At 39.2% G+C, this 24,828-nt stretch overlaps 2 protein-coding genes across 2 annotated transcripts; one reads left to right on the plus strand and one right to left on the minus strand.

Moving 5' to 3' along the window:
* Positions 1-530: 530 nt before the first annotated feature.
* On the plus strand, positions 531-7,150 carry serpinc1 (serpin peptidase inhibitor, clade C (antithrombin), member 1). Its single transcript, XM_028011804.1, has 8 exons — positions 531-673; positions 1,915-2,269; positions 3,391-3,606; positions 4,550-4,687; positions 4,827-5,045; positions 5,922-6,096; positions 6,549-6,613; positions 6,725-7,150. The coding sequence occupies exons 2-8, from the start codon at positions 1,916-1,918 to the stop codon at positions 6,899-6,901; spliced, it is 1,344 nt and encodes a 447-aa protein (XP_027867605.1). The 5' UTR covers positions 531-673; position 1,915; the 3' UTR covers positions 6,902-7,150.
* Positions 7,151-7,809: 659 nt separating this feature from the next.
* zbtb37 (zinc finger and BTB domain containing 37) lies at positions 7,810-19,323 on the minus strand. The gene is made up of 4 exons (XM_028011997.1): positions 19,190-19,323; positions 17,280-18,237; positions 15,882-15,981; positions 7,810-14,846 (listed from the first exon to the last, which is right to left on the minus strand). Exons 2-4 carry the CDS (start codon positions 18,227-18,229, stop codon positions 14,325-14,327), a joined length of 1,572 nt encoding a protein of 523 aa, XP_027867798.1. The 5' UTR covers positions 18,230-18,237; positions 19,190-19,323; the 3' UTR covers positions 7,810-14,324.
* Between the last annotated feature and the right edge of the window lie 5,505 nt (positions 19,324-24,828).

A 24,828-nucleotide genomic window follows, 5' to 3' on the forward strand; every position in this document is an offset into this window, starting at 1 on the left:
TGGAACCAGCCATCAGAAATATACATTTTGATGATTTCTTTAAAAAGGTATAAAGTCGGAGAATTTATTGTGAAGTTATTTGGTCTCAAGTTTATTCTAAGATAGTTTTGTTTTATTTAAAGTGAACTAAGAAGTTTTCACATGAAACTAGACAAAAATAATCATTCAAATCAGACGTAAACAGCCACATTCTGTTTAAACGTAAAGTAAAACAACTAAATTTAGCAAAAAGTTACATTTTTACCCAAATTTAAAATTTTCTGCCCAAAGTTTCCTTTTCCGAGAATAAATATATCATAAACCAAATATTTGACCTGAAAATTACAAATATTTTTGAAGTTCAATTTCAGCAAATTTTTATTTATTCAGGCTTCCAACTTAATGTAATCCCAGAAGCAAAATTTTTTTATATTATTTTCTACATTTAAAATGTATGTTAAAGCTTTTGCAGCTGGAAACAATTTCAGTCCAGTTTAATATAGTTTTGTTCCTGGGTCCGAGTCCTGACCCGTTCAGGTATTGATCGGTTCCGGAGGGGTTCGTCGTCACGGTGATGGCGGCGGGTCGATGTTTCAAAGGTTGAAGTGGATTTGTCGTTGCTCTGCAGGACAGTGACCTGTTTACAGCTCAGACTGCTCTCTCCTCCTGGACTCGCTGCGACGTACCTGCTCAGGTAAATTCTTCATTTTTAGCAGAATGATTCTGGTTTTGGGTCCGATTCTGGAAAATTTGTGTTTTTGTTTTTTATGTTGCTGAAAGTAAAAGTTACTTGAACTTCAGCCATTTGGCCTCATTGATGTTTGATCAATATCTGCAATCTGTTGCCGTTTACCTCAAGTTTCTGATCAATAAGCGAAGGAAAATCTTCCTCTGTTTGTATCCGACTGAAATCTGAAAAAATAAACTTTATTGCTCAGTTTGTTAAAACAGCAACGCAACCTGAACATCTGAAAAAGTGATAAAACGTTAGAGGGAGCAGCTGATATCAAATGTCTTTATCGTCATTCTGCTTTAATTCAGCCGCATTGGAGGGTTTCCCAGCCTGAGTGGCCTAGTTAAAGCCTGGAATTAAGTCCAGGCTTTAACTAGGCCACTTCAAAACATTCATGTTTTTGTTGTTTGTTTTGTATCGATGCTGAAAGTCACGAGTTCAAGGTCACAACATGGCTTTAGGTTGGTTCTGCAACTGTTAAAGACATTTGCTCAAGGAAGTTGTTATGTTAGAGGCAGTTGCTGTGTTAGCGACAGTTGCTGTTAAAACACAGAAATTATAAAAAAACTTTGGAACCAGCCATCAGAAATATACATTTTGATGATTTCTTTAAAAAGGTATAAAGTCGGAGAATTTATTGTCCGACAGTTGCTGTTTTAGGGACAGTTGTTGTGTTAGGGACAATTGCTGTGTTAGGGACAGTTGCTGTGTTAGAGGCAGTTGCTGTGTTAGCGACAGTTGCTGTTATAGGGACAGTTGCTGTTTTAGGGACGGTTGCTGTGTTAGCGACAGTTGCTGTTATAGGGACAGTTGCTGTGTTAGGGGCAGTTGCTGTTTTAGCGGCAGTTGCTGTTTTAGGGACAGTTGCTGTGTTAGGGACAATTGCTTTGTTAGGGACAGTTGCTGTTTTAGGGACGGTTGCCAGAGACAGGTTTTGCCGGACGTCTTGTTTTTCTAGGATCTTTTTTGCCTACTTCCTGGTGTCAGTCAGGTTCTAATTAGGTGATTCTTTTGCAGGTTGTGCGGTAATCAGGTCGAACTGAACCACATTTGGTTAATTATACGTTTTCTTTTTCATTATTTAATTACATTTCCAGGTTGCGTTTATTCTTGTTAACTTTGCTAAAACGTTTTGGCACCCTTCAGCGTTTCTGAAATCTTCTGGTTTCCTAAATTGGTTTGCTAATCTCTCCTCCATCCAGGATGAGGACTACTAGTTGCTGGTTGCTTCTGGCATTGTTGCCGTTGCTTTCCAGTGCGCAGCTTCTGGACATCTGCAGCGCCCGACCCAAAGACCTTGCTCTGGAGCCGCGCTGCGTCTACCGCAGCCCCGACCCGGACGAGGCGGACGAACCGACCCCGGAGCCGCGGCCCGTCAACCCCAGGGTGTGGGAGCTATCGAAGGCTAACGGCCGCTTCGCCCTGGCCTTGTACAAGCAGATGGCCCTCAGCCGGGCGCCAGATAGCAACATCTTCATGTCGCCCCTCAGCATCTCCACCGCCTTCGCCATGACCAAACTGGGAGCCTGCAACCAGACACTGGAGCAGATCATGAAGGTCGGAATCCCTCAAACATTAGCACAGAGGTGGCTACCGCTAACTTGACAGCTAGCTGCACTAGCCCTGAAGCGCTACTCATAAACATTAGCTCTGCTAATGCTAAACTGCTAAAGCACTTAGCCCACATGATATTTAGAAGAAGCTAATGCTAAAGCACTAATCATGAGCATTAACTCTAGTAGTGCTACACCAGCATGATATTTATAGAAGCTAGTGCTAAAAAGCTAATCATAAACAGTTCATAAACGCTACAGCGCTGAAGTGCTACACCAACACTATATTTAGCAGAAGCTAATAGTGAACTCTAAAGCACTACACCAACATGGTATCAATTGAAGCTAATGCTAAACGCTAATCATAAACAGTTCAGATAATCCTAAATTGCTGCACCAACATAACATTTAGTAAAACTAATGCTAAAGTACTGGTCGTAAAAATTAGCTTCACCAACACTAAAACATTATGGCAACATGGTATTGGTCAGAAGCTAATGCTACAGCACTAACCATAAACATTGGTCCTGCTAATGCTAAAGTGTGACACCCACAAGGTATTTAGCAAGAGCTAATGCTAAAAAGCTAATCATAAACATTAGTTTTGCTAACGATAAACCATCAACATCACGGGTGAAGAACGTGAGGAGAGGAAACAGACCTGCTGCTTAAACACTTCAAAATAAGAGCATGTATATAAGAGCATGACTACTTGAATAATTTTAACAGCTAAAACCCAAAACTTCAACATGGATGTTGAATTTTACTCAACTGAAAGTTCTCAAAGCAGTCAAGAAAATTAGCGCTTTAGAATTTAATTTGAAAAAATTACTAACAAAATAGCATTTTCAAAGTTAAGAAAGTGCTAAACTAAAAAAAATAATAAATCAATTTCTTTAATTAAAACATTGTTTATTTTATTGACCAGGTAAGAATTGGACAAAAATCACATTACGATTATTTTAGTGTTTTTAATACAGCAAATCCTATTTTCAGTGATTTTAAGCCCAAATTTTAAAACTGTAACATTTAAACAAAAGTGAATAAAAATTTAGGTGAAATCTGTTTCTGCTCCACATCCAGTCAGTAGTTACCACTGACCCGACCCGATGTTTCCATCTGCAGGTGTTTCAGTTTGACACCATCAAAGAGAAAACGTCAGATATGATCCACTTCTTCTTCGCCAAACTGAACTGCCGACTGTACAGGAAGAAAGACAAAATGACGCTGCTGGTCTCCGCCAACCGCCTGTTCGGGGACAAGTCGCTCCACTTTAACGAGACGTACCAGAACATCAGCGAGACCGTGTATGGAGCCAAACTGATGCCTCTCAACTTCAAGGTCAGAAATTATTAAACCGTTTCAAAATGGCTCCAGATTAATAACTACTGGAAACCTTAACAGGATGAAACGAAACGTTTGATTTGGACAGAAAGTAAAGTTAATACTTTGAATATTAAATATGTTTTTCTTTATGTCTAATGTTCTTTGATTAAAATATTAATACTATTCTAAATTTTAACGCAATTAATCATTTTTTAAACACAGGTTGCAGAGTCTCATTAATTAATTAATTGCATTTTAATTTAAAACCGTTTTAGACAAAACAAGCAACGTTTTCAATTCAAAAAACATTTTTGCTGCTAAATTATTGAAGAAATGAAACATATCTATGATGCCGTATTAAGGCCAATGTGGACAGAAAGACAACAAAAAAGGAGTAGATTTCTGAAAAAAAACAAATCTCAGAAAAACTTGGATATTTTCTGAGTTTCAAAAATCAAAATTGTTTGACTTTTCAAAATAATATTAAAAAAATATTAATCTCAAAACTTAACTTTGAATTTAAAAAGTTGCCTGTATTTCTATAATGGTTTTCAAATAAAATGCAATTAATTGATTCATTAATTAAGCCCCTGCAATTAACTTCATTAAAAATGTTAATTGAGTCTCACGTCTCGTTAAAAACTAAAATAACAGCATCTTCTGCAAAATTAGAGTAGTAGAATATATTTATTTATATAAATGAATTATAATTGTGTTAAAGTAATTATTGATATTGTTAAATTATACTTAAAATTAGAATTTATTTATAATACAATTAGGAATACATAATTTCATGTATAATCACAATTAAATTATTTTTAAAAATTCCTTTAATATTTTGAACTTTGTTTGTGCTGCCCTATTGTAATTTTGCTGAGAATATTACCCTCTATGCAGATGATATTGTTTTGTGCTTTAAGTCAAACTGGATCTGTACCAGTAACTCCTCTGTTGGCAGACAAACCCGGAGGCGGCTCGGATCACCATCAACGACTGGATCTCCAACAAGACGGAGAACAGGATCCAGGACACGCTGCCGTCCGGCGCCTTGGACTCCAACACCGTTCTGGTTCTTGTCAACACCATCTACTTCAAGGTTGGTAAAGACCTGAAGATAAGGAACCTGGATAGAAATCTGTTTTAGGACATCAGAGATAAAAAGCAGGATATCATCTGCATACAAAGATAATCTAATATTCCTGAACACTGAGCAACAGTTTTTGTTTCCCTTTCAGGGTTTGTGGAAAAACAAGTTTCCCAAAGACAACGTGATGGCGTCAGACTTCTTTGTGGATGACAGTCGCAGCTGCGAGGTCAACATGATGTACCAGGAGACCAAGTTCAACTACAAGGACCTGCGTGAGGAGAAGGTGCAGCTGCTGGAGATGCCGTACCGAGGAGACGACATCACCATGGTGATCATCCTGCCAAGCAGAGGCCATCCGCTCAGTCAGGTAGACTTCATTCCCTCCTTTACAAAGAGAAAATTATCCTGTAGCTTTGGTTAAATGTCCAGGTTGTAAATAAATTCAGAAGTATTGCAGAGAAAAGTGAAAACATAAAAAACTGTTACATTTGTTAGCCAGAAGTTACTGGAATTGAAGTGTAGAGCGAGGAAACAGGGTGATGAGGTGAAGGTGGAGATTACCTGAGACGTTTGGTGAGGCATTTCTGCCAATATTAGGACAAAACAAATTCAAACGAGTCATTCATCAGGCTTGTGAATATTATATTTTTAACAGGAAAGCAGAGAAATTTGACATTAAAGCTGCAGTATGTAACTTTTATAATTTTTTTAACGTGTTAAATCTGTCATGCTGTGACAGTTTGTTATAAGACAAATAATCTTGAACAGATCGATCTCCTCCACCTCCTGCCTGAGCTGCTGTTTGAAGAAATTAACCAAAAACAACCAATCAGAGCCAACAGGAGGGGCTTAGCACTGTCAATCATCCTCATGAACATGCTGCTAAATGTGTTAATTTAACAGAAACAACCCACCATTACAGGAAAACCATTTATCCACCATCATTGGTGGCTATGCTAGCTGGCATTAGCACTCATAACATACAGAGGATGATTGGCAGCGCTAAGACCCGCCTCCTGGCTCTGATTGGTTGTTTTTAGTTAGCAGGATAACATTTTTTTTCACAGATGATTTATGTTATAACAAACTGTCACGACAACAAACATGTAAACATTTTTTTTTATAAAAGTCACACACTGCAGCCGTAAGCTGAACCTCCGACCAGAACACGCTGGAGTGAAAATCAGTCCTTGTTGAAGGAATTGGATGAATGTCGGATTATTTAGTGAGTTTTTCCGTTCAGGTGGAGCAGAATCTGGACCAGAACAAGCTGAAGATCTGGCTGGACCAGATGAGAGAAACCACCGTGTCCGTCTCCGTCCCGCGCTTCAGGGTGGAGGACAGCTTCAGCCTGAAGGACAAGCTGCAGCAGATGGGCCTGACCGACCTGTTCAGCGCCGACACGGCCAGCCTGCCCGGTACCAGGCAGGTTCTGGTTCAGAACCAGAACCAGAAACACAACTAGAATCAGAACCTGGAACAGAACCAATCCCCATAGAAAGTCTCTTTTTAATTACTAGAATAAAGTCATTAGCTGCTAATTCTGTATTATCAGAATACAAAAGCAATAATTTATTGATGTTAATAGTTGAAACATTTCCATATTTATAACCGATAAATTGTTTCAGCATTTTATTTTTAAGACAATTTGTGCAGAAACTTTCATAGAATTTTTACTTTATTCGACTAATTTCATGACTTTAATTTGGTATTATTACAACTTTAAGCAACATCAGCAGATTTAATCTCCACACTGAAATATTCATTACTGTGAAATTCAGTTCCACTGATTTTCATTCAAATGTCTTACAGATTAAAAAACATTAATTATTGATTATATTTATGAGATTAATGGGGTCTGTTTTTTCAGGAGTCCTGGAGGACGGCAGCGACTCCCTGTTTATCTCTGATGCTTACCACAAAGCCTTCCTGGAGGTCAGGAACACAAAGTTCATGTTTTCTGTTTGTTTTCACTCAAACTGCCGCTGATTGGTCTAGTTAAAGTTTAATCTGATCTGTGTGGGCTTGTTGTTTTTTGGTTTCCAGGTGAACGAGGAGGGAAGCGAAGCTGCCGCCTCCACCGCCGTGGTCGCCGTCGGACGCTCCCTGAACCTGGACCGGGAGTATTTCCTGGCCGATCATCCGTTCCTGGTGATCATCAGAGAGTCGACGCTCAACACGCTGCTGTTCATCGGCCGCGTGGCCGAACCCTGCCAGCAATGAAACGACCCGAATCATCCAGAGGTCAGGAGGGTTTAAGGCTTCCATGGCACCAGAAACAAACATAATGCAGTTCCAGAAGAGCTCAAATAAAACATTCATGTCTTAAACTTACTTTGAATACTTAATGTTGACTAGACTTGGACTAGACCACTTTGATGGTTTGATTTCAGCTCCTCTGTCCCTGTAATGTAAAATCCTTCTTTGTTTGGGTTTGTTTAGTAAAATCCCAATAAAATACACTGAAGTTTCTGACTGTTTAATAAAAAATGCACAGAATAAAAAATAATTGAAAAAAGAAAAACGGTGCTGAATTTCTGGCCCAACATCTGGGATAGTTTAGTTTATCATTTACTTAATATTTCCAGAATGGATTTAAACCCACATTTTCTGGTATTAAATTCAGAAATACTTTATAACCAAAGGAAATTAAATGTTTTAAATTAAACATTTATTTCATACTTCATTCTCCTAACACTACAGCTTTATTTTGTTGATATTCTGAATATATTCTTTACTTTAGCATTATTATGACTTTACTATTTTAATATTACTTTATTTTCATATTATTCCGACTATTCTCTTATGACTTTATTCTGTTAATATTACCACTTCACTCTCTTAACTCTGACTTCATTCTCTAACAACTTTTTCTCGTAATCTTTCTTTATCCCCAAATCTTCTTTACGACTTTTATTCTGGTTTAATTCGTAATTTATTTGCTTTATTTGACCCGCCGTAACTCGTCTCATCCAAGAATCTTCAGCGAGTCGATGGAAATGATTCTGTGGTCAGGAGGGATCTCCAGTAGCAGTCAGTCTTCCAGTTACTCTGAGTAGGCCTCTGACTTAAGGCAGCTGTTTAACCTGCTAAGAGCTAAAATATGAAGAAAGGAAAAGCAGAGTCACCGCAGCTTTACACTTAAAGTGCTTTATTTCCTCTGGCGGAGAAACAACCTGTGAGTGATCTAGTGGTCATCGTGAAAGAAGCTTCTTCACATTTTTTTTTTTACTTAAACTAATCGACCTTTGGCCTTCACACACGACCCCCTCCCACCCCTGTTTCCAATATGATTTAGCAACAGACACATGCAACATAAGAGCTTCACATAAAACCTTTCAGGTTCGTCTATTAAGAGCTCGTCAGGTACCTCCTTAAAAAACAAACAAAAAGTACAATATTAAAAGTTCATTCACTAAATTTCATTTTCTGCTTCAATATATTATGATATACTTTGAGGAATCAACAGTAAGGAGTAATCTCATTAAGTGATTATGTTTAAATGATTTGATTTATAATTAGGCATATTGTGGTCAAAGTTACTGTATATTATTTAAACTAAACATTAAATTCACACAGTAAAAAATATTAAAAAGCAAGTAGTTTCAGACTTAAGCTAAAGAAACAAGAAAACAAAGTTTGGCATGTTGTAGAAAAGCAGAGTTACCCAAAACAAACAAAATGGAGCCCAGATGATGATGTAGGTGATGAGGTTTGGCTGTTTTTCACAGTTTAACATGAAAATATTTAGAGAGTAAAAAATAAAATAAGGCGGAAAAACTCAGAGGGAAACGTCGGATTTTACGAAGATCGGAGGCAGGAAGATCGTCACTTCGCAATGACTCGTTACAATTTAGCAGTCGTTTGTTTGGGATTTATTTTGTTGGGAAATGATAAAAATGAAAATGGAAGAGAAGGAAAAAGTTCACAGCAAAAAACGAAAACGTGGATCCGACTTTTCCCTCTGGATTTCTTAAACAGAACCAGAACCAATCTGGTTAGTTTCCGACTACCTGGCTTAAAACAACCTGTTGCTAAATGAAGAGACCTCAGCCAAACCAAAAACAACTAAAAAAGAAAAATTAAAAGGCTTATCGTGGCATTTTTTAAAACTGCACCTTTAAATAAATCAAGACTTTCACATCCTAAACTTAAATGTTTGTTCCTGAAGTTTCAGGAAGACAAACTGGGTTAATGTCTTTGTGTTGCTAGCTGGGCAACATTTACTTTTTATATATAGTATTTTTAAAATATATTTTAAAAACACAAGATGTCTGAGCCACAATTAATACAACTTAATTTTACAGGAAATCAACCACTAATAAAGCTTTAAATAAACATAGCACATGTCTCTAAATTTAAAATCTTCACATTTATTAGCTTTAGCTTGCTAGAAGCTAACAAGCTAACAATGGGTTAGCATCTCAAACAACCATTTAGACGACAAGAAAGTGAGGTATTCGGTTACAGGGATATTATATTATATTAATAATACTTATAACATGGGAAGTTTTTAATTGAAGGATTAAAAAATAAATCAGAATTCTTACAAAGGCTTGAACTTACTGTAGCGTTATTTTATTTCTTTTTCTTTTCATAGTTTTAATAACTCTCAAGTTATGATTCATAAATATTTGTACATTTTTATTGTGTTTACATATGTATCTATAATTTAATAATCCATTTGTGTTGCAATTTCAAGTTTTAAATCATGAGATCAGTCTAAGACTACAACATGAAAATCAGCAGCCAGGCCATTTTGACAAACGGAGCCAGTCGGAACCGGTTCAGACCGGTTCCGATGGTTCTGGTTTGTCTTTTGGCATCTGCAGATACTCTGTCATTTATTTACTTTTTTAGAAGCTAAGTAATTGTGTATTTAAAATTTATATTTTACACAAAAAGACAACTATTAGAGTCTAAAACTTACCAAGGCTAAGACCAAATTAGCTATAACTTTTTTAGTTAATGCTATAAAATTATAATTTTTTTTAGATTTCTTATTACTTTAAGAACAAATATCTAGAAAGGTTTTACCACTAATTACAAATTAGACGGGTTCATTGACTGGCTTGAAGTTACAGTTTCAAAGTGTCAGGTAATGCCAATTGTTGCTATATTTTCAGATTTTACAAAGGAACAAAACACCTTTGAAATAAAATTTAGGTCAATTTCACTTTGCTTAAGTCTAATTTTGGACAATAATGTTAGCTAGTTGTTAGCATTTCGGCGGCTTCTGAATATGAAGTCTCATCCAAATGTGACCAGATTAGATTCATGTTTGTTTTTTATGACGCTTGGAGGAAAGTGAAAGTAAAAACTGAGAAGCAGTTAACCAGATTGTGCTTTTTACAGAGATTAAAAGCACTTTCTTTGATGCACATCATAAAGATAAATGAAATGTTGGATTTGATGTATAAAAATGTTCAGTTTCATTTAGAAATCTCTTTTTAAATGACACACCCAGCTCCAACTGGTCACTTTAAGGTGAAAATTATGAAATTGCAATGTCAGCAATATCACACAATAAAGTTTCTTCATTTGTAACAAACACAAAGTCGAAATCTATGAAAGTCACTAAATATCCATTAAAGTCTGTATTAAATGTGGCTGCAGTACACCTACAGAGGTCTTGTGGTTTTATTATATTTTCTCATATTGCCCAGCCCTGTTTTTGTATTTTCTGCAATCCAGTTGTCCCTCACAAAATTACTACTTTATATTTTTTTACCTGCTGCTAGCGTGTACATGAATATTTTATTTCTGCAGTGTGCAAACTGCACTGAGGTTTAACCGTTAATGCTCTGCTACAAAGGGAAAACACCAACAGAAAACGTCCATTTGAGTGACTAAAGAAGGAAGTCTTTATACCTGATAGATCCTGGTTAGGCCTGAATGTGAGCGTGGCGGCGGCGGCTCTGGTTGTGAGATCCGAGAGGAAAATCTCGAGTTGCTCAGTGTGAGGACGGAGCCGCTGGCTTCACTTGCATAAAAAATGTTTTTTACTGTCCACTGAGAATCAGATTCACAGTCCTGTAGAAAACAGTAACAGCGGATCCATGTGCTACCTCCCACACGCCTCGATTAAACTCATTTACATTTAGAAGCAAAAAAAACAACATCTTAGTAGTTTAAATACATCTGTCTGATAATATCTGTAGATTTGTTATTGTTCTGTTTTTAAAAAACTTTTTCTACCACGACTCTTAGTTGCCGTTAAGTGAGGAAGTTTGGGTGTTTCGGAGGACCAAAATGGCCGCTGTCCTTTGGTTGCCAGTTGCTCTGACATGCAACGTCTGGAGGTTTAAAACAGCCGGGTTTTTACATCCATCTGGTCTGACGGTAGAGCTCCGTTTATTCGTTTTAATCCCAGATCTTCAGCCGTTAATGACGCAGTACGTCTAATGCACTGTAAATAAAACCACGTTTAATTAGCATCTGTTTAAAAATCACTCAGGTTAGCTGAGATTCACCTGAAAACAATAATCCTGCTTCTGAAATTATGTCTGAAATCTATTTCAGATCAGGCTTATAAACGTTTAACAATGACGTCGTTTTCCATTGTTTTTCAAAGCACTAGCTAGCTGACGTAGCGAGGTAACGGCTAGCTAAACAACGCTTTCAGTTTCTTTGCTCTACTTTTAAACTTTTTATTTTGTTTTGTTTCTGATACATTTTATTTTTCTAGGTTACAAGTGAAATATCCAGAAACAGTAAATATGAAATAGCATCAGCTAATTGTATTAGCACTGGCTAACTATGTTAGCTAAATTAGCAACAGAAGCCCAAAGAAACAAAGACGCTCTTTGAATCAGCAAAATATGAAATGCAAAGTGTTTTCTTGAGTCACAAACTTTAAACATTCTTATTAATATCTTAAATAATTATCAAAAACTGATTTTAAGTTATTTTTAAAAATATTTTTATTCCACTAGCTTATTCTAAAGAAGTTAGCCAGTAGACAGAATAATGTTGGATTGAAGTCATTCTACAGTTTAACTGATCAAACTAAGCTCTGTTTAATACTCATTATTTGCATTTAATTACATTTATTGAGACAACTTGTGATAAAAATTAGATTTTTTTAATCTAACTGGATTTTTAAATTCTTTTTCTTTTCTAGGCCCAGATAAGTTGTATTTTGTGAAATTGATTGATTTAGAAAGCTATTTTAAATGTAATATATGGCCAACTTAAGCATAATATAACAGTATGCTGTATTATTAAACAAGGTGTTTTAATTAATTGTTATGGTAAAATGAAACTTATACAGTAAGTTATATTTTAGGTGGAGTGCAGAAGATTTAATGCGTCATTAACTGACAGATTTCTGATCATTTCCTCCTTTAAATAATAAGCTTCATTGTCAAAAGCACAGAGGTGTACAGTAATGATAGAGAAACAGAGACCTGTCTATAAAAACGATCTGAGAGGACTGACGGGGATCTGAGCGGACCAGAGCGCCCCCCGGTGGTGCTGAGTGAGCAGCAGCTGTATTGCGTAGTGATGAGAGGTAATTATGGAGAGGTGTAGCTTATCTGAGACTGTTTCTGTCCTACTGGGAGTTTGTTCGGTAGTTTGTCCCGCTGCTAGGTGGTTCTGTCTGAATCTATGAGAAACTTGGAAGGTTTCACCGCCACAGTTAGCAAACATCAACATGATCGGTTAAATATTTCACAGCCAATTGAACTAATAAACCAGAGCGACTGGAGTTTCTCTGCGGACGATGGCTTCAAATGTCAAGGCTCAAAATCGTAAAGATCATGTAGATCAGAAGCTGACAGTCCAGGGTTCGGATCCCTCTGCTCTGCTTTCTGCCCAGATATTAATTAATAAAAACCTAAAAGAAAAGGAAAAAACTAAAAACAAAAATTATCCTCTACATAACATTGTTTAGCCTGTTTTCCATAGATGTGTCTTTTATTCCCACGTTTTCTTTGTTAGACGGCAATTTCCCAGATTTTTTGCACATTTGATTTGAATTATAGCTAATATAATATTTATTTAGTACAATTATTCCTTAAGCATAATTCTAAACAATAGCTATTGTTTTAAAATAAGATATCCTTCAGAAGAGAAACTTTGATGTTTTTGTTTATAAATTCTGGTTGATATTGATATCCGATATTAGTATTGCTTCTATAGCCGATAACTGATATTTACCGGTATTATATATTTTCTCAAATGCTAACATCCGCTAACTCGCCATGAACCGAGCTAATTTTTAGCTTAGCTTTTTAGCTAACTTTTAGTCGTTTAGCCTACTTAGCTTCGCCTAAATTAATATTTCTGGATCCATTTTAAAGCACCAAGTTTATTAGTTGTTTTGTTAACTTTTAGTTTTTATTATTGAATAGTTCGACGTTTAGATTCATGCTTTTATTTTGAAGTGTATGAAGATAGTTTACGCAACTGTTTCACTTCCTGTCCTCACGTTCTCTCTTTTTTCCCTCAATAAGTTTTAGCAAGATACATGAAGAAACAAAATAAGATGGACAGGAAAAGATATAAACATAATATATATTCTAAAGATATCATAGCGCATTAGGTTTAGCGTAACTAGCTTTTTGTTAGCATGGCTAACTCCCTCCAGAAACAAACTGCAACAAGATGAAAATAAACATCGTTTGTTTATATCGTCTCAGTTTTACTTATCGGATAAAATAGCTAACATCGGCCGATACCGATGTTGATGCTAATATCGGGCATCTCTAGTTTTTCTGTCTTACTTTGTCACTGATGTAGCATTTAAACCGACAAATTCAGCATTAATAGAGCTGAAAGATTTCTTTTGATCACAAATATTGATTATTGATGATGAAGATTTAAACAGTAAATCTGAAAGTCAAAATAATTTAAACTGAGATATTTGAAGCCACCTTCCTGTAAGCAACAACAATAAATGGATAAAACTGTAAACGGAGCAAAATGTTTTGAAATTGAGGACAGAGAAGTTAGAGCTGCAGTTTTATGTTTGTAGTGTAAAAAATGAAATGTGACAAAGTCAGAAACTCCAGTGGCGCCGAGACGTAACTCACCCAACGAAACCGTCATCGCTGTGGCACTTAGAGCGCAATAATTATTATTATTATTATTATTAACCTGACTGCTCCGGATTGTCTCAAGGCAAATAAAAAGAATTTGAACCGTAAAACTGGCACTGAGTATCTTGGCAAAGCCCTCCTTCTCTCCCAGATTCCCTGGACGGTCGGGATTAGAGGTGCACCGATAAATCGGCCCGATCTCCTCAAAGAAAGGTCTAAAAATCAACCTGTCCTCTTCTGCTCCGATGTGCGAGAGGTTTGACCCACTGTTGCTAACTCAGCGATATTTAGCAAAATTCAGATAAAAATCAAAACCGGCTGTAAACGGTAATCGGTGCACCGCTAGTTGTGATGCTGCGTTGTGAACCCGGAAATCCAAAAAGTAGAAACCTGCAACATAAAGTTGACGGCTGAGCGTTGTGTGTGTGTGTGTGTGTGAGGTTGTAGCAGTGTGTGGCGATTCTTCATCTTTAGCTTAATCTGTTCTGTCTGGTTAGTGAAGGTAGATGCGGTTTAAAGCGGTAAGAATCTCATTTCGGACTCTGAGGTGTGCGTTGACTTCAGACGGGACCGGCGCGGCGTTCGCCTCGTTTCCGCCCGGGTCAGTCGGGCCCCGTGGTGGAAACCGAGGTCTGAGGGCCGTCTGCGTAATGGCCGCTGTTGCTCCCGCCGCCGGCCTCGGGTTCCTCCTGGCTGGGCGAGGCCTCGTCGCTTGGGCCGCCGCCGCGGGACGGGACGGAGGCGGTGGTGGTCTCGGGCGAGGCGCTGTGGGCCTCCTGCGGCGCGCAGCCCGGGTGGTTCTTGCGGAAGTGTTGGTTGAGGATGGCCTGGAAGGGGAAGCTCTTCCCGCAGACATGGCAGTGGAAGGGCTTGTTGCCGGTGTGCTTGCGGATGTGGTACTCCAGCTGGTCCTTGCGGGTGTACTTCTTCCCACAGATGCGGCAGACGAACGGCGTGATGCCCATGTGCAGCCGCATGTGGCGGTCCAGGCTGCCCTTCTGGTTGAAGGACTTGCAGCAGTAGATGCAGGTGAGCCGCGGGTTGTAGCGGAACCAGCGGTCGCCCACCTGCTCCCTCAGGTAATCCTCGTAGCCGCCCATGTCGAACGCCGCGTGCTCCTCACCCTGACGGACACACAGACAAATCAGACTGACAAAAACAAGATCAGGAGCTGAAATAAACTAAACGAGATCATTTAGGTTTAACCAGAGGAGAGCAGAAAACCCAAAAACTGATCACAGTAAGAGAAGCAAAACTGCAACATGTAAAAGTAAAAAGTATCCGGACAAGAAAATACTTAAGTAAGACTAAAAAATAAAAAGTTTACTCAGGTACTGAGTAACTGATCAAATCATCAATCATTTAATATTTAAAAATTACATCATCAGATGGACCAAAACAGAAAGTTAAGTGGAATTTTTGGTATTTTAAGGATCAAAATCACAATAATTCATATAAGTAAAAAAATAAAATAAAATCAGGCAAAATAAATTTTTCCAAATTTTTTATTCTATGAATAAGAAACTTTAACAGGTGAGAGTCAGTCTGGTTGATTTCAGGTTAAAACATGTTTGTTTTTCATTCAGTGGGCAGAAAATCCAGAAATTTTACTCAAGTAAAAGTAAAAAGAAAAACACAGTAATAATACACTTAAAATAACTTTATTTTATTTTATTTTTAAAACTATCACCATGCCATGACATTATGTTATGAGACAGATGATCTATGAACAGATCGATCTAATCCCTGAGCTGCAGTCTGAAGAAATGCACCAAAAACAACAAATCAGAGCCAGAAGGCGGGGCTTAGCGCTGCCAATCAACAGCGTTTACCTGATGTTAAATGTGCTAATCACTACAAGAAAACTGTTTATCCACTATCAACAGTGGCTATGCTAACTAGCCGTAGCAGCTATGACTGGCTATGCTAGCTGCAGTGTAGCAGAGAGTAAGAAGAAGTGATTGACAGCACTAAGACCCGCCTCCTGGCTCTGATTGGCTGTTTCTAGAAGACAGAGGAGATTGATTTTTTCACAGATGACAGTTTCAACAAAAAAAGTATTTTTGATAAATCAGGTTTTCAGACTGTGGTAGATCTGGGTCGGTTCTGGTCGGAAAGCGCCTCATGTCGCCTGATGTTCCAGATGTTCGGGTTCTTACCTGAGAGCTCGGCTGCCGCAGTTCGTCGGCTCGACTCGGAGACTCGCTCTTCGCTCTCTGGCGCTCGGTGAGGACGACCACGCTGCCGGTGGGACTGAGCCTGGACAATCACCATTAATCTATTAATCAACTAATTTAGTAATTGATTTTTATTTGAGTAATTTATCACGATAAATGAAAACTGATATGATAGTTGTAGTTGGTAGGATTAGATCTAAAATGTTTATTTTCTTATTAAGAAAGGAATTGAACTGTTTGTTTATTTGTATTTTCTAGGTTATTCTATAAAAGATCTGCAGAGTGGCAATTATTTTAAAGATTAATCGCCAGAATAATCGATTCCTACACTACAAATACACAAAAGGTATTTACGTCGAGTTTCTAGTGGAAATATCTTAAAAATAAGACAAAACTTACTAACAAGTAACTTTTGAACGAGACATGGGAGCTTGTTTTAGGTAAATAATTCATTAATAATGAGAAAAAACTTTGTTCCACTCACGTCTGTCACAGCAAGCAGTTAATTAATTGCAAGATAAATTAAAATTGCCTCGATAATTTTCATTCTGATTAACATTTTCTGAAGGACGACTTCGTTTACAGATACCATTTTATTTATTTGTGGGTCTTTGAGAAGATGAACTGTCATTATTATGGTATCGAAACATCAATATTATGGTTTATTGTGATAACTTCAGAGACAATTTATCGTCCAGCAATATTTGTTATTATGACAGTCCTAGTTAAGTTTTATTTTGATATCTAATGTTAAAGTTTATTAATCTATGAGAAAGCGTTTTTGCATTATTATCCCGTTATATTAAAGTTAGTCTAGAAAAACAGCGATATTATCATTTATCGCAATAACTTCAAGAACAATTTATGGCCAAACATTGTTATTGTGACAGGTGTTTTATTTTGGATATTTTATATTTAAAAGTTTAATTTTCAACAAGAGGGCAAACTTGTATTAATGAGTCATTTTTATATTACATGAAAACTATCTCAAAAACAACATCAATGTTTATCGCAATAACTCGTGGCACAATTTATCGCCAAATTTGTTATCTTAAGTTGTTTTTTATGTTGGATATTTAATACTAAAGTTTATTGGTTTTTGCATTATTATCCCTTTATAACCATTAAATTAACTAAAAATGCTCATAAAATCAATATTATTGTTTAGAAAACAATTTATCATGCGCTGCCTGACAAATGCATGATAAATTTGTGATTATAGTTTGTTTTTATCTTGAATCTTTAAAATTTAAGTTCATTTGTTTTAAAGAAACTGTACTTGCATTAGTATGTAATTTATTTATTATATAACACGAGAACCATCTTAAAACAACAACATTATCGGTTATCGCGATAAATTATCATGTGGTTCCGACTCACCGGTCCGTTTCGCTGAAGCTGGAGGACGCCTGTCCGCTGCGGGTTCCCAGCCCGCCCAGCGGCGCCGTCATCAGCGTGCTGCGGCCCGACGTGTCGATCATCACCGTGGCTCCGCCCTCCTCTGCGGCCGCCGCCTCCTCCTGGTTCCCTCCGGCTCCAATCCAGTCCTCCATACGCTCCGTTTTGATCCTGATGCGGTCCAAGCCACCGCTGCCGCCACCGCCGCCCTCCTCGGCACTGTCGGTCCTCTCCGGCTCGCTGCCCGTCTCCATGTACCACTGGCCGGCCCGGTTGATGCGGAGAATCGGCTCCTTGCTGGCTCTGCTGCTGGTGGCGCCAGGTCCCGCCAGACCGCTGTGCTCCACAGTCGGCGGCGGGCTGAGTGGCTCCTCCGCCGGGCTGATGACCTCGCACGCCTCCGCTCCACCTCTGGCGCCCAGCAGCCTCAGCCCGCCATGATGGCCGCCGCCGCGCACCATGGCCTCCATGGTCCTGACGGGCCGGGCCGCCCGTGGCGGCGCGTCGTCGTCGTCGCGTGTTGCCTCGTCCACGTCGGCCAGGCTGATCTTCAGGTGGATGCCCTCCAGGATCTGGGTGCAGCGGTCGATGATGTGCTGCATCTGCAGGAAGCTGGCGGCGGTCAGGTAGCTGATGATGTCAGCCAGCTGCAGGCAGAGGCGGCCCGTGTAGCAAAAGGTCAGCAGTTGCTCGAACACGGACGGGTTGCGGATGACCGTCAGCGACACGGTGCTCATATGGCTCAGCGACATGTGGTCGCGGAAGTACGGCGAGCTGGCGGCGAGGACCACCTTGTGTGCGCGGAAGCTCTGGCCCTGGACGTTGACCACGATGTCGCAGAGGCGGCCCTGGACGCGCAGCTGGTTCAGGTGCGACAGGACGGAGTTGCTGAAGTCAGGGATGTCCAGCTGGATGCTGCCGGAGCGCTCCATGCCGCCACCTGGTGGAGAACAGAGGAAAGCATCATCAAAAAGCTGGTTTTAAGCAACACCAGGGGCATTCTGGGTAAATGCAACCAGAACAAACATGCTAGCTTAGCGCTAGCAGGATAAATCACTCATGGTCTTTAGCCTTAGACTAAAGAGAAATCCTCCAAACACTAAAATCTGACACCACTCCATTTCACAAAAGAAGAAGTTGCTCTCAGTGTCTTCAGAGGTTTTTTGTTGTTTCCTTCACTGGTCCTTGGTGCAGCGCCCCCACAGGCCAGGAGGGGAACAGGTCGCTCAAAGGATTTGGTTCTTTTAACAGTGAAGTGTGAATTTGGGGTTTAGTGGCAACACACAAAAATCCTGGTTTGGTACTTTGGTTTTTAAGGCCCAGGTGTATTACACTTTAACCAAGAAAAACAATGGTTTATAAATGTTTCATTTTACTCCTACATGTCTGAAAAAACTCATTTTTAATTCAGTAAATACAACATTAAGGGCCTAATGAAGACGGATATAAACTTTTCAGACCTGGAAACCGTAACACCAGTGGCAGCATCATACTCTGGGGTTGATTCAATCTGATTTCCAGATCAATCAGGAAATTTCTTCTAATTTCTTCAACTTCACCTCAGATCATCAACATAACTGACATTTAACCAAATATTAATCTGTTTTTAAGTTCATGTTTGTGTGCAGTTTCATTAAATCCTAAAAATATGTAGATTTTCGTGTTTTTAGTAATTCCTGTAATTTGTTTTTTTCACTCAGGAGGAGAAAAGTTTAAATAAATCATTAAAGCCTCATTTTAACTGGACGGGAACTTCTGGTCCGAACTGTTTCTGCGTTACTAAGACGGCGCCGCTTTGATTCGCTCCAACATGACACCGAACCAGAACCAGTGGGTTTCCCGGCTGAATCCAGGTGCCAGCTTGAGCCCAGGTGTGCAGGGAGGGGTCTCACCTGAATGCGGGCTTCAGTTCGGTTCTGGTTTCAGGATGCGGTCGAACTCTTTAGTCCCGCAGGTTTCTCTGCATCGCCGGCAGGCAGGACGGTGGATGACAGGAACTCTCCTCGGCTCGGTTCGGTTCGGTCCGGCCCGGCGGGGCTGCAGCTCCACCCGCCCCGCTGCTCCAGGCTGGTCGCGTCGCGTTCAGGGCCGGGGTTCGGCAGCTGGGCTCGGCCTGCGCTCCGACAGCAGCCGCTCCGCCGACATTCCTCTGGAGGTCCGGTTCGGTTCAGTGTCGGTTCTGTTCGGGGCTGCAGCGGCGGCTTCTCATCTTCCTTTTTCAGCTGAGAAGGGCCGAGGCTGCAGGAAGGAAGGAGAGGAGGAAGAAAACGCGCTAGGAATTGTGGGAAATGTAGTTATGTGGTTGATCTCCGCCGACTTCGTTCGGTTTCTATAAACTACATTTCCCAGCGTGCCTCTGTCTGCGGAGAGGTCATGGTGGCACTTTAAGAGTTTGGCAGAGTACTTCAGTGAAAGTACTAATGTTGAAATAATACTTTTAGGTACAAGTTCTGATTTTATTACGTAAAAACTGCAAAAGTACTTTTAAATATTTTGTTTTTTGTGTTTTGTTATAGATGCATTCAGGGCCGGAATTAGGAGGGAGAATACATCCTGGGCTGGTTTAAATTTTGTAATATATAAAATATGATAGGAGAATATGGAAGAGGATGAAATCCACTGATAAAAAACATTCTGATTTTAATCTCTATAGAGTATTTGGGCTGTCGAGTTCTCGGGAACAATTCTGCCAAAATCTCAGAAATTTTTAGATTAATCTCGGAAATTTTCTATAAAAAAACCTCGGAATTGTTGAGTTTCAAACGATGAACACAAAAACTCAAATTTGACATGAATCTTAGAAAGTTTCTATAAAACGTGAAAATTCCTGATTATCACACTGTAAACAGATGCATGGGGTCCCCAAAGCCGTCTGCGTGCCTGGGAATTAAATGAATGATTTGCTTCAAGGACTTCTTGCAATTGAGTCATTTGATGAATCCTCACATCTCCAACTTTATGGTACATTTAAAACAGCTTAATTTGATCAAAGTGCAGTTTCAAGAACAAAAAAAAAAGGCCTGAAAAACAGGCTTTTCTTTAGGGGACGAAATGTGAAAAGTATCAGTAAAACCGTGGAAACTGAATGTGGCCAAATACAGGGCCTTGAGGTACAACTGAAGAAGGTCAATAAACAGAACATTTCTTTCCCCTGAGCTCAATCTGAGCAATTTCAGGGTAATTCAAGTGAAACACTGATTGGAAAAAAACCCACAGCAGCAGATTTACATTAGTCAACATCTACAAATAAAATGTGAACAATTTTTACAACGTTTTCCCACCGGATAGTCCGGTAGATGCAGTTTGAAAAATCTCTTACATTTTCAGCTTCATAAAATGTAAACAAAAATGGAGTAGCATCAGATTTTGGTGGTTGTAGAATTTCTCAAATCCAAAGTCATTTCTCTCTCTAGCGCGTTTGTTATTTACCCAGAATGCCCTGCGCTGCAGTCCATTTCCTGGGTCTCTGGTCAGTTCTGAGATGCATACACACCAAACCGCGACAGAGTTCACTTCAACCAGACCAGCATGGATGGTCTTCAACCACTTCAAAATAAGAGCATGAATATTAAAGTAACTACTTGAAGAGCAAAACTTCAACACAGAAGTCAAACTTTATTCAACTGAAAGTTTACAAACAGTTGAGTAAATTAGCGGTTTAGATTCTATGTAGAAAAGTTAATTTAGGAAAACGTAAGAGCGCTAAATGATTTCAAATTTAGCTAAAGTGCTAAATTAAAAATGAGCTCCGTTGTTAGTGAATTAGTGGAAATGTGCCTTAGCTGTTAGGTTAAGTGGTTAAATAGATGGATGATTATTTTAAATTTGAATCTTCAAATTTTATTCTTCTGACTTTTCTTCACAATTGTTTTTTATCTGAGCGGTTCTCTGTGGATCAGGTCTTGTTGAGTTTGGAGTCTAGTTGCAGGTGTTATAACATGACTAAACTTTGAGCGGAAACAACAGCTTGAGTATAAAACTAAACTAAGTATAGAAAGAAATGGGTCTGGTACAGTATACCTGTATACCTTCTATATAAGGTACAAAATGGTATTTTTGGGTTTCTTATCAGATACTTAGAGAGTATTTTCAGTTTACTTGCAAGGATCTTACATGGTTCCTAGAAAGTATTTGCAAAACTCAAGTAGTAGTTCCTGGGTAACTGCAAGTCATTTTCAGGGAATGCCCATGGTATTTATAGTGTACTTACCTGGTACCTATGAGGTTCTTACTGGGGGCTTAAGTGATTACCTGCATCTATTGGGAACTTGCAGGTACTTAGGGAGTGCTTTGGCGCTGCACTAAGGGAACTTACAGGGTGCATACGGGTTACTAATGGTACTTGTAGGACAACTACGCTTTACAGGGTATCAACAGAATAAGAGTAAATAAGGGAAACCAGTCCCTCCAGTTTTTTGTGATTGCAGAAATTCATACAAAATCAATAATCTACAGGGACCAAGTTGTTATTTTTTCCATGTACTTATAATGCAAAGGACAAGCAGAACCCAGTAGTTAAAACCAAACACCTAACTTGGCATCATACTAGTCCGATGACAAAAGTGACACACTATTATGTCTCAGTGACGTCTTTCTGTCCACTGATCAATGGACTAATACCAGTAGCTTCATGCTAACCATACCGTACCATTGTCCTGTGGTACACCAGGAATGGTGTCGTATGGGTCGGTTGTTTGTGCCAGTTTAACAATGGAAACAGAAAAATAGCTCCCAACTGTACCACTGAGAGGAATTAGCATATATGTCTGAAATTATGAGCCCCAAACTGTTCCTTACGATTTGCTGCTCATATTTCCTTCCTCTAACAGTAGACATGCCGACTACAAACACCAGCTGGTGGTTGCTGTACTCAGAGCGGATGGAGAGAAATTCGTCGGGGTGGTGGGTGCAGGTGAGGTTGAGAGGAAACAGCAGCGTGGCCTTCTGAAACCTGGTGAACTCTCCGACGGTTATGTTACTGCTGCAGGATGCCTTCTTGAACCCATACTCCTCTGTGTAGAAGAAACAGGGGACACCAGAGGCGTACAGGTGACCTCGATGATGTCGTCAGGTGACACAAAGTGACGCTGATGGACAGACTGGGACTGGTACCTGTACGGTAGAGAGTGTTTTTATGTACTTTCATAGACAGAGGTACTTTCTAGAACCTTTACAGGCTGATTAACTCTCACCCAGACAGTCACGGGTATGTCGTCGCTGGAGATGGAAGTGTACTCCTGAAGCCTGTAGTCACACCTGAGTCTGAGCGGGCCGCCTACCATGTAGTTTCCCAGCAGCTCCTTTGACGTCAGATTGAAAACACACACAACTCGTTGCTCTGATCACCTGGAAGGGACGTTTAGTCTTCTCTGAAGAGACGGCAGAGTCTGCCTGGGAACAAGGCAGCTGATTTCCACCGTTTCTCCATCGGTGATTTCATTGCTCCGCAGGATCTTAGGTTTATCTGCAGAGTAGCAGCATAAGCTACTTTAAATCACATGAAATTACTATCATAATCCATCAAAGATTAACATGAAGGATACGTTCTTGAACTTTCTATTGAGTCAGAAGTTTAATGTGTAGTTCTCAGGACTTTAGATTTAACATCAACTCTGAACCCTAAAGGATTTAGTTTGATTAAAATTATTAATCAGACTCATGTCTACCTAATAATGATTAAACTGAAGAAACAAAAATCCACAGCCTTTGGCCTACTCCATAACAAAAGACTAAAAGGGGAGTTTCATGACTAGATTAGCTACAAAGTATGTTCAAAAGGAACTTAGTAGGTACATAGTACCTGCTGGTACTTACTGGGACCTGAAGGGTTACTTAAAGGGCTTCAAATGCTTTACTGGTGAGAATCGGATTGTTACTTTATGGTCTGACGTTTCCACCACCAGTTGGAGTCTCACTGGGCAGGTGGGTTAAACCCAAACGCCTCACCTGGTGTGATGCTAGAGCAACAACAAACATCTTCATGCTCGACTCTAACAGAGACGTTTTCTTTCCCCCAATCAATAGACCATGTTGTGTGAGTTGAGTTGTGCTAACCATACCTTACCATATTTTTCTTCTCTTTTTTGGTTTTGCTTTTGGTCCAACCATCAAAGCTACTTGACCCTTCAAAATAAAATGCCTTTTTTACACAATACCTGATGTAAGAAATTGGATTAGTTTTTTTAATGAAAGAAAACCTTTTGAATATTTTTACTTCAATGGACTGCTCCCATTTTTATAGATCAAGAAAGCTCATAAGTTGCGTTTTTGGTCAAAGTTATTAAGAGGCATGGTGTGAAGAAATAACTTTTAGACTTTTTCACCAGAGTTTTAGCTCCTAAATCAGACCTGGCATCTGCTGTCCAATCTGTCACCAAATCAGAGGCAAACTGGAAATCAGGGAAGGTCATTTTGATTTCAAACTAAAAAAATCCTTCATTTGAGTTTTCTAATGTATTTAATATCAGAAACTGAGACGGCTTGTTTACTTATTAGTGAAATTAATAACATTGTTAGATCTGAAAGTTCCTCATTATGAGTTGATGTGTTGCTGATGGAAAGAAAATATTTACTCACAGCAGAGACAAGGTGACGAACAGAACCAGATCCATCCTTGGACCTCTGAGGGACGAACCTCCAAATCCAAATCCTGCTGGAGTTCAGTTCTGATTACACATTAACTCCTCCTTTAATTAGCAAAGGGTCCAGTCCAGAATCGTTGTCCATGATCCCTCTGGGATTTTTATTTTTTGCACTTCTGTCAACCGTTTGTTGTCCCCAAGCAGCTTGACTCTGAAATATCTTTAATGAACAGTTTTTATTTGGACTTTTCACAAATTTTACTCCTGATTTATATTTTTCACAGCAGGAAAACAGATATTCTCGTGTAGTTTCCACATGTGACCACATGGGGGCAGCAGCTCACTATCTCGTTGTTTTTGATCCTGTTTGGCTCATAAAAGAAGTTCGGCTGCATACTTCTGGTTTCCAAGCTGATCCTGGACTGAAAAAAGCCCCATGCGGAGAGAAACCGGTTCTAGTTTTAACAATTAGCCCTGAAAATTACAGACTAAAACAAAGGAAACAGAAGAAAAGCAAAAAAAAATCTACATATAACTTATTATTATCCTCTATTTGGTCAGGAATTCTGATTAGACTGAAAATTAGAAAGGAATCTGAAAAACGTGGGACAAAATAGTCCCACAGCATAATGCCACCAATACCATGCTTTGGATGGATGGATGGATGGATGGATGGATGGATGGGCTGATGAACAACCTTTATTTTTTCATTGGTTCAGATGAAATCTGTGTTTTTATTCCTTCTTTTATTAAATTCTAATGATCAATCAAACAGCAGGAACAGCTGGACTGCTGACAGAAAAACCTACGGGAGCCTGTTTGTGCCAAAAAGCTGCTCAGGGTCCTGAGAACCTGAGCAGCACTTTTCCATTCTAAGATTAATTTTCTCCTTTTGTTCTCACTTTGTTTCGGTGACCTCTGTGCTCACAACGGGATCCGTGGATCCGTGA

This window comes from Xiphophorus couchianus, unplaced genomic scaffold (genome assembly GCF_001444195.1).
Source record: "Xiphophorus couchianus unplaced genomic scaffold, X_couchianus-1.0 Scaffold1000102, whole genome shotgun sequence".
NCBI lineage: Eukaryota > Metazoa > Chordata > Actinopteri > Cyprinodontiformes > Poeciliidae > Xiphophorus > Xiphophorus couchianus.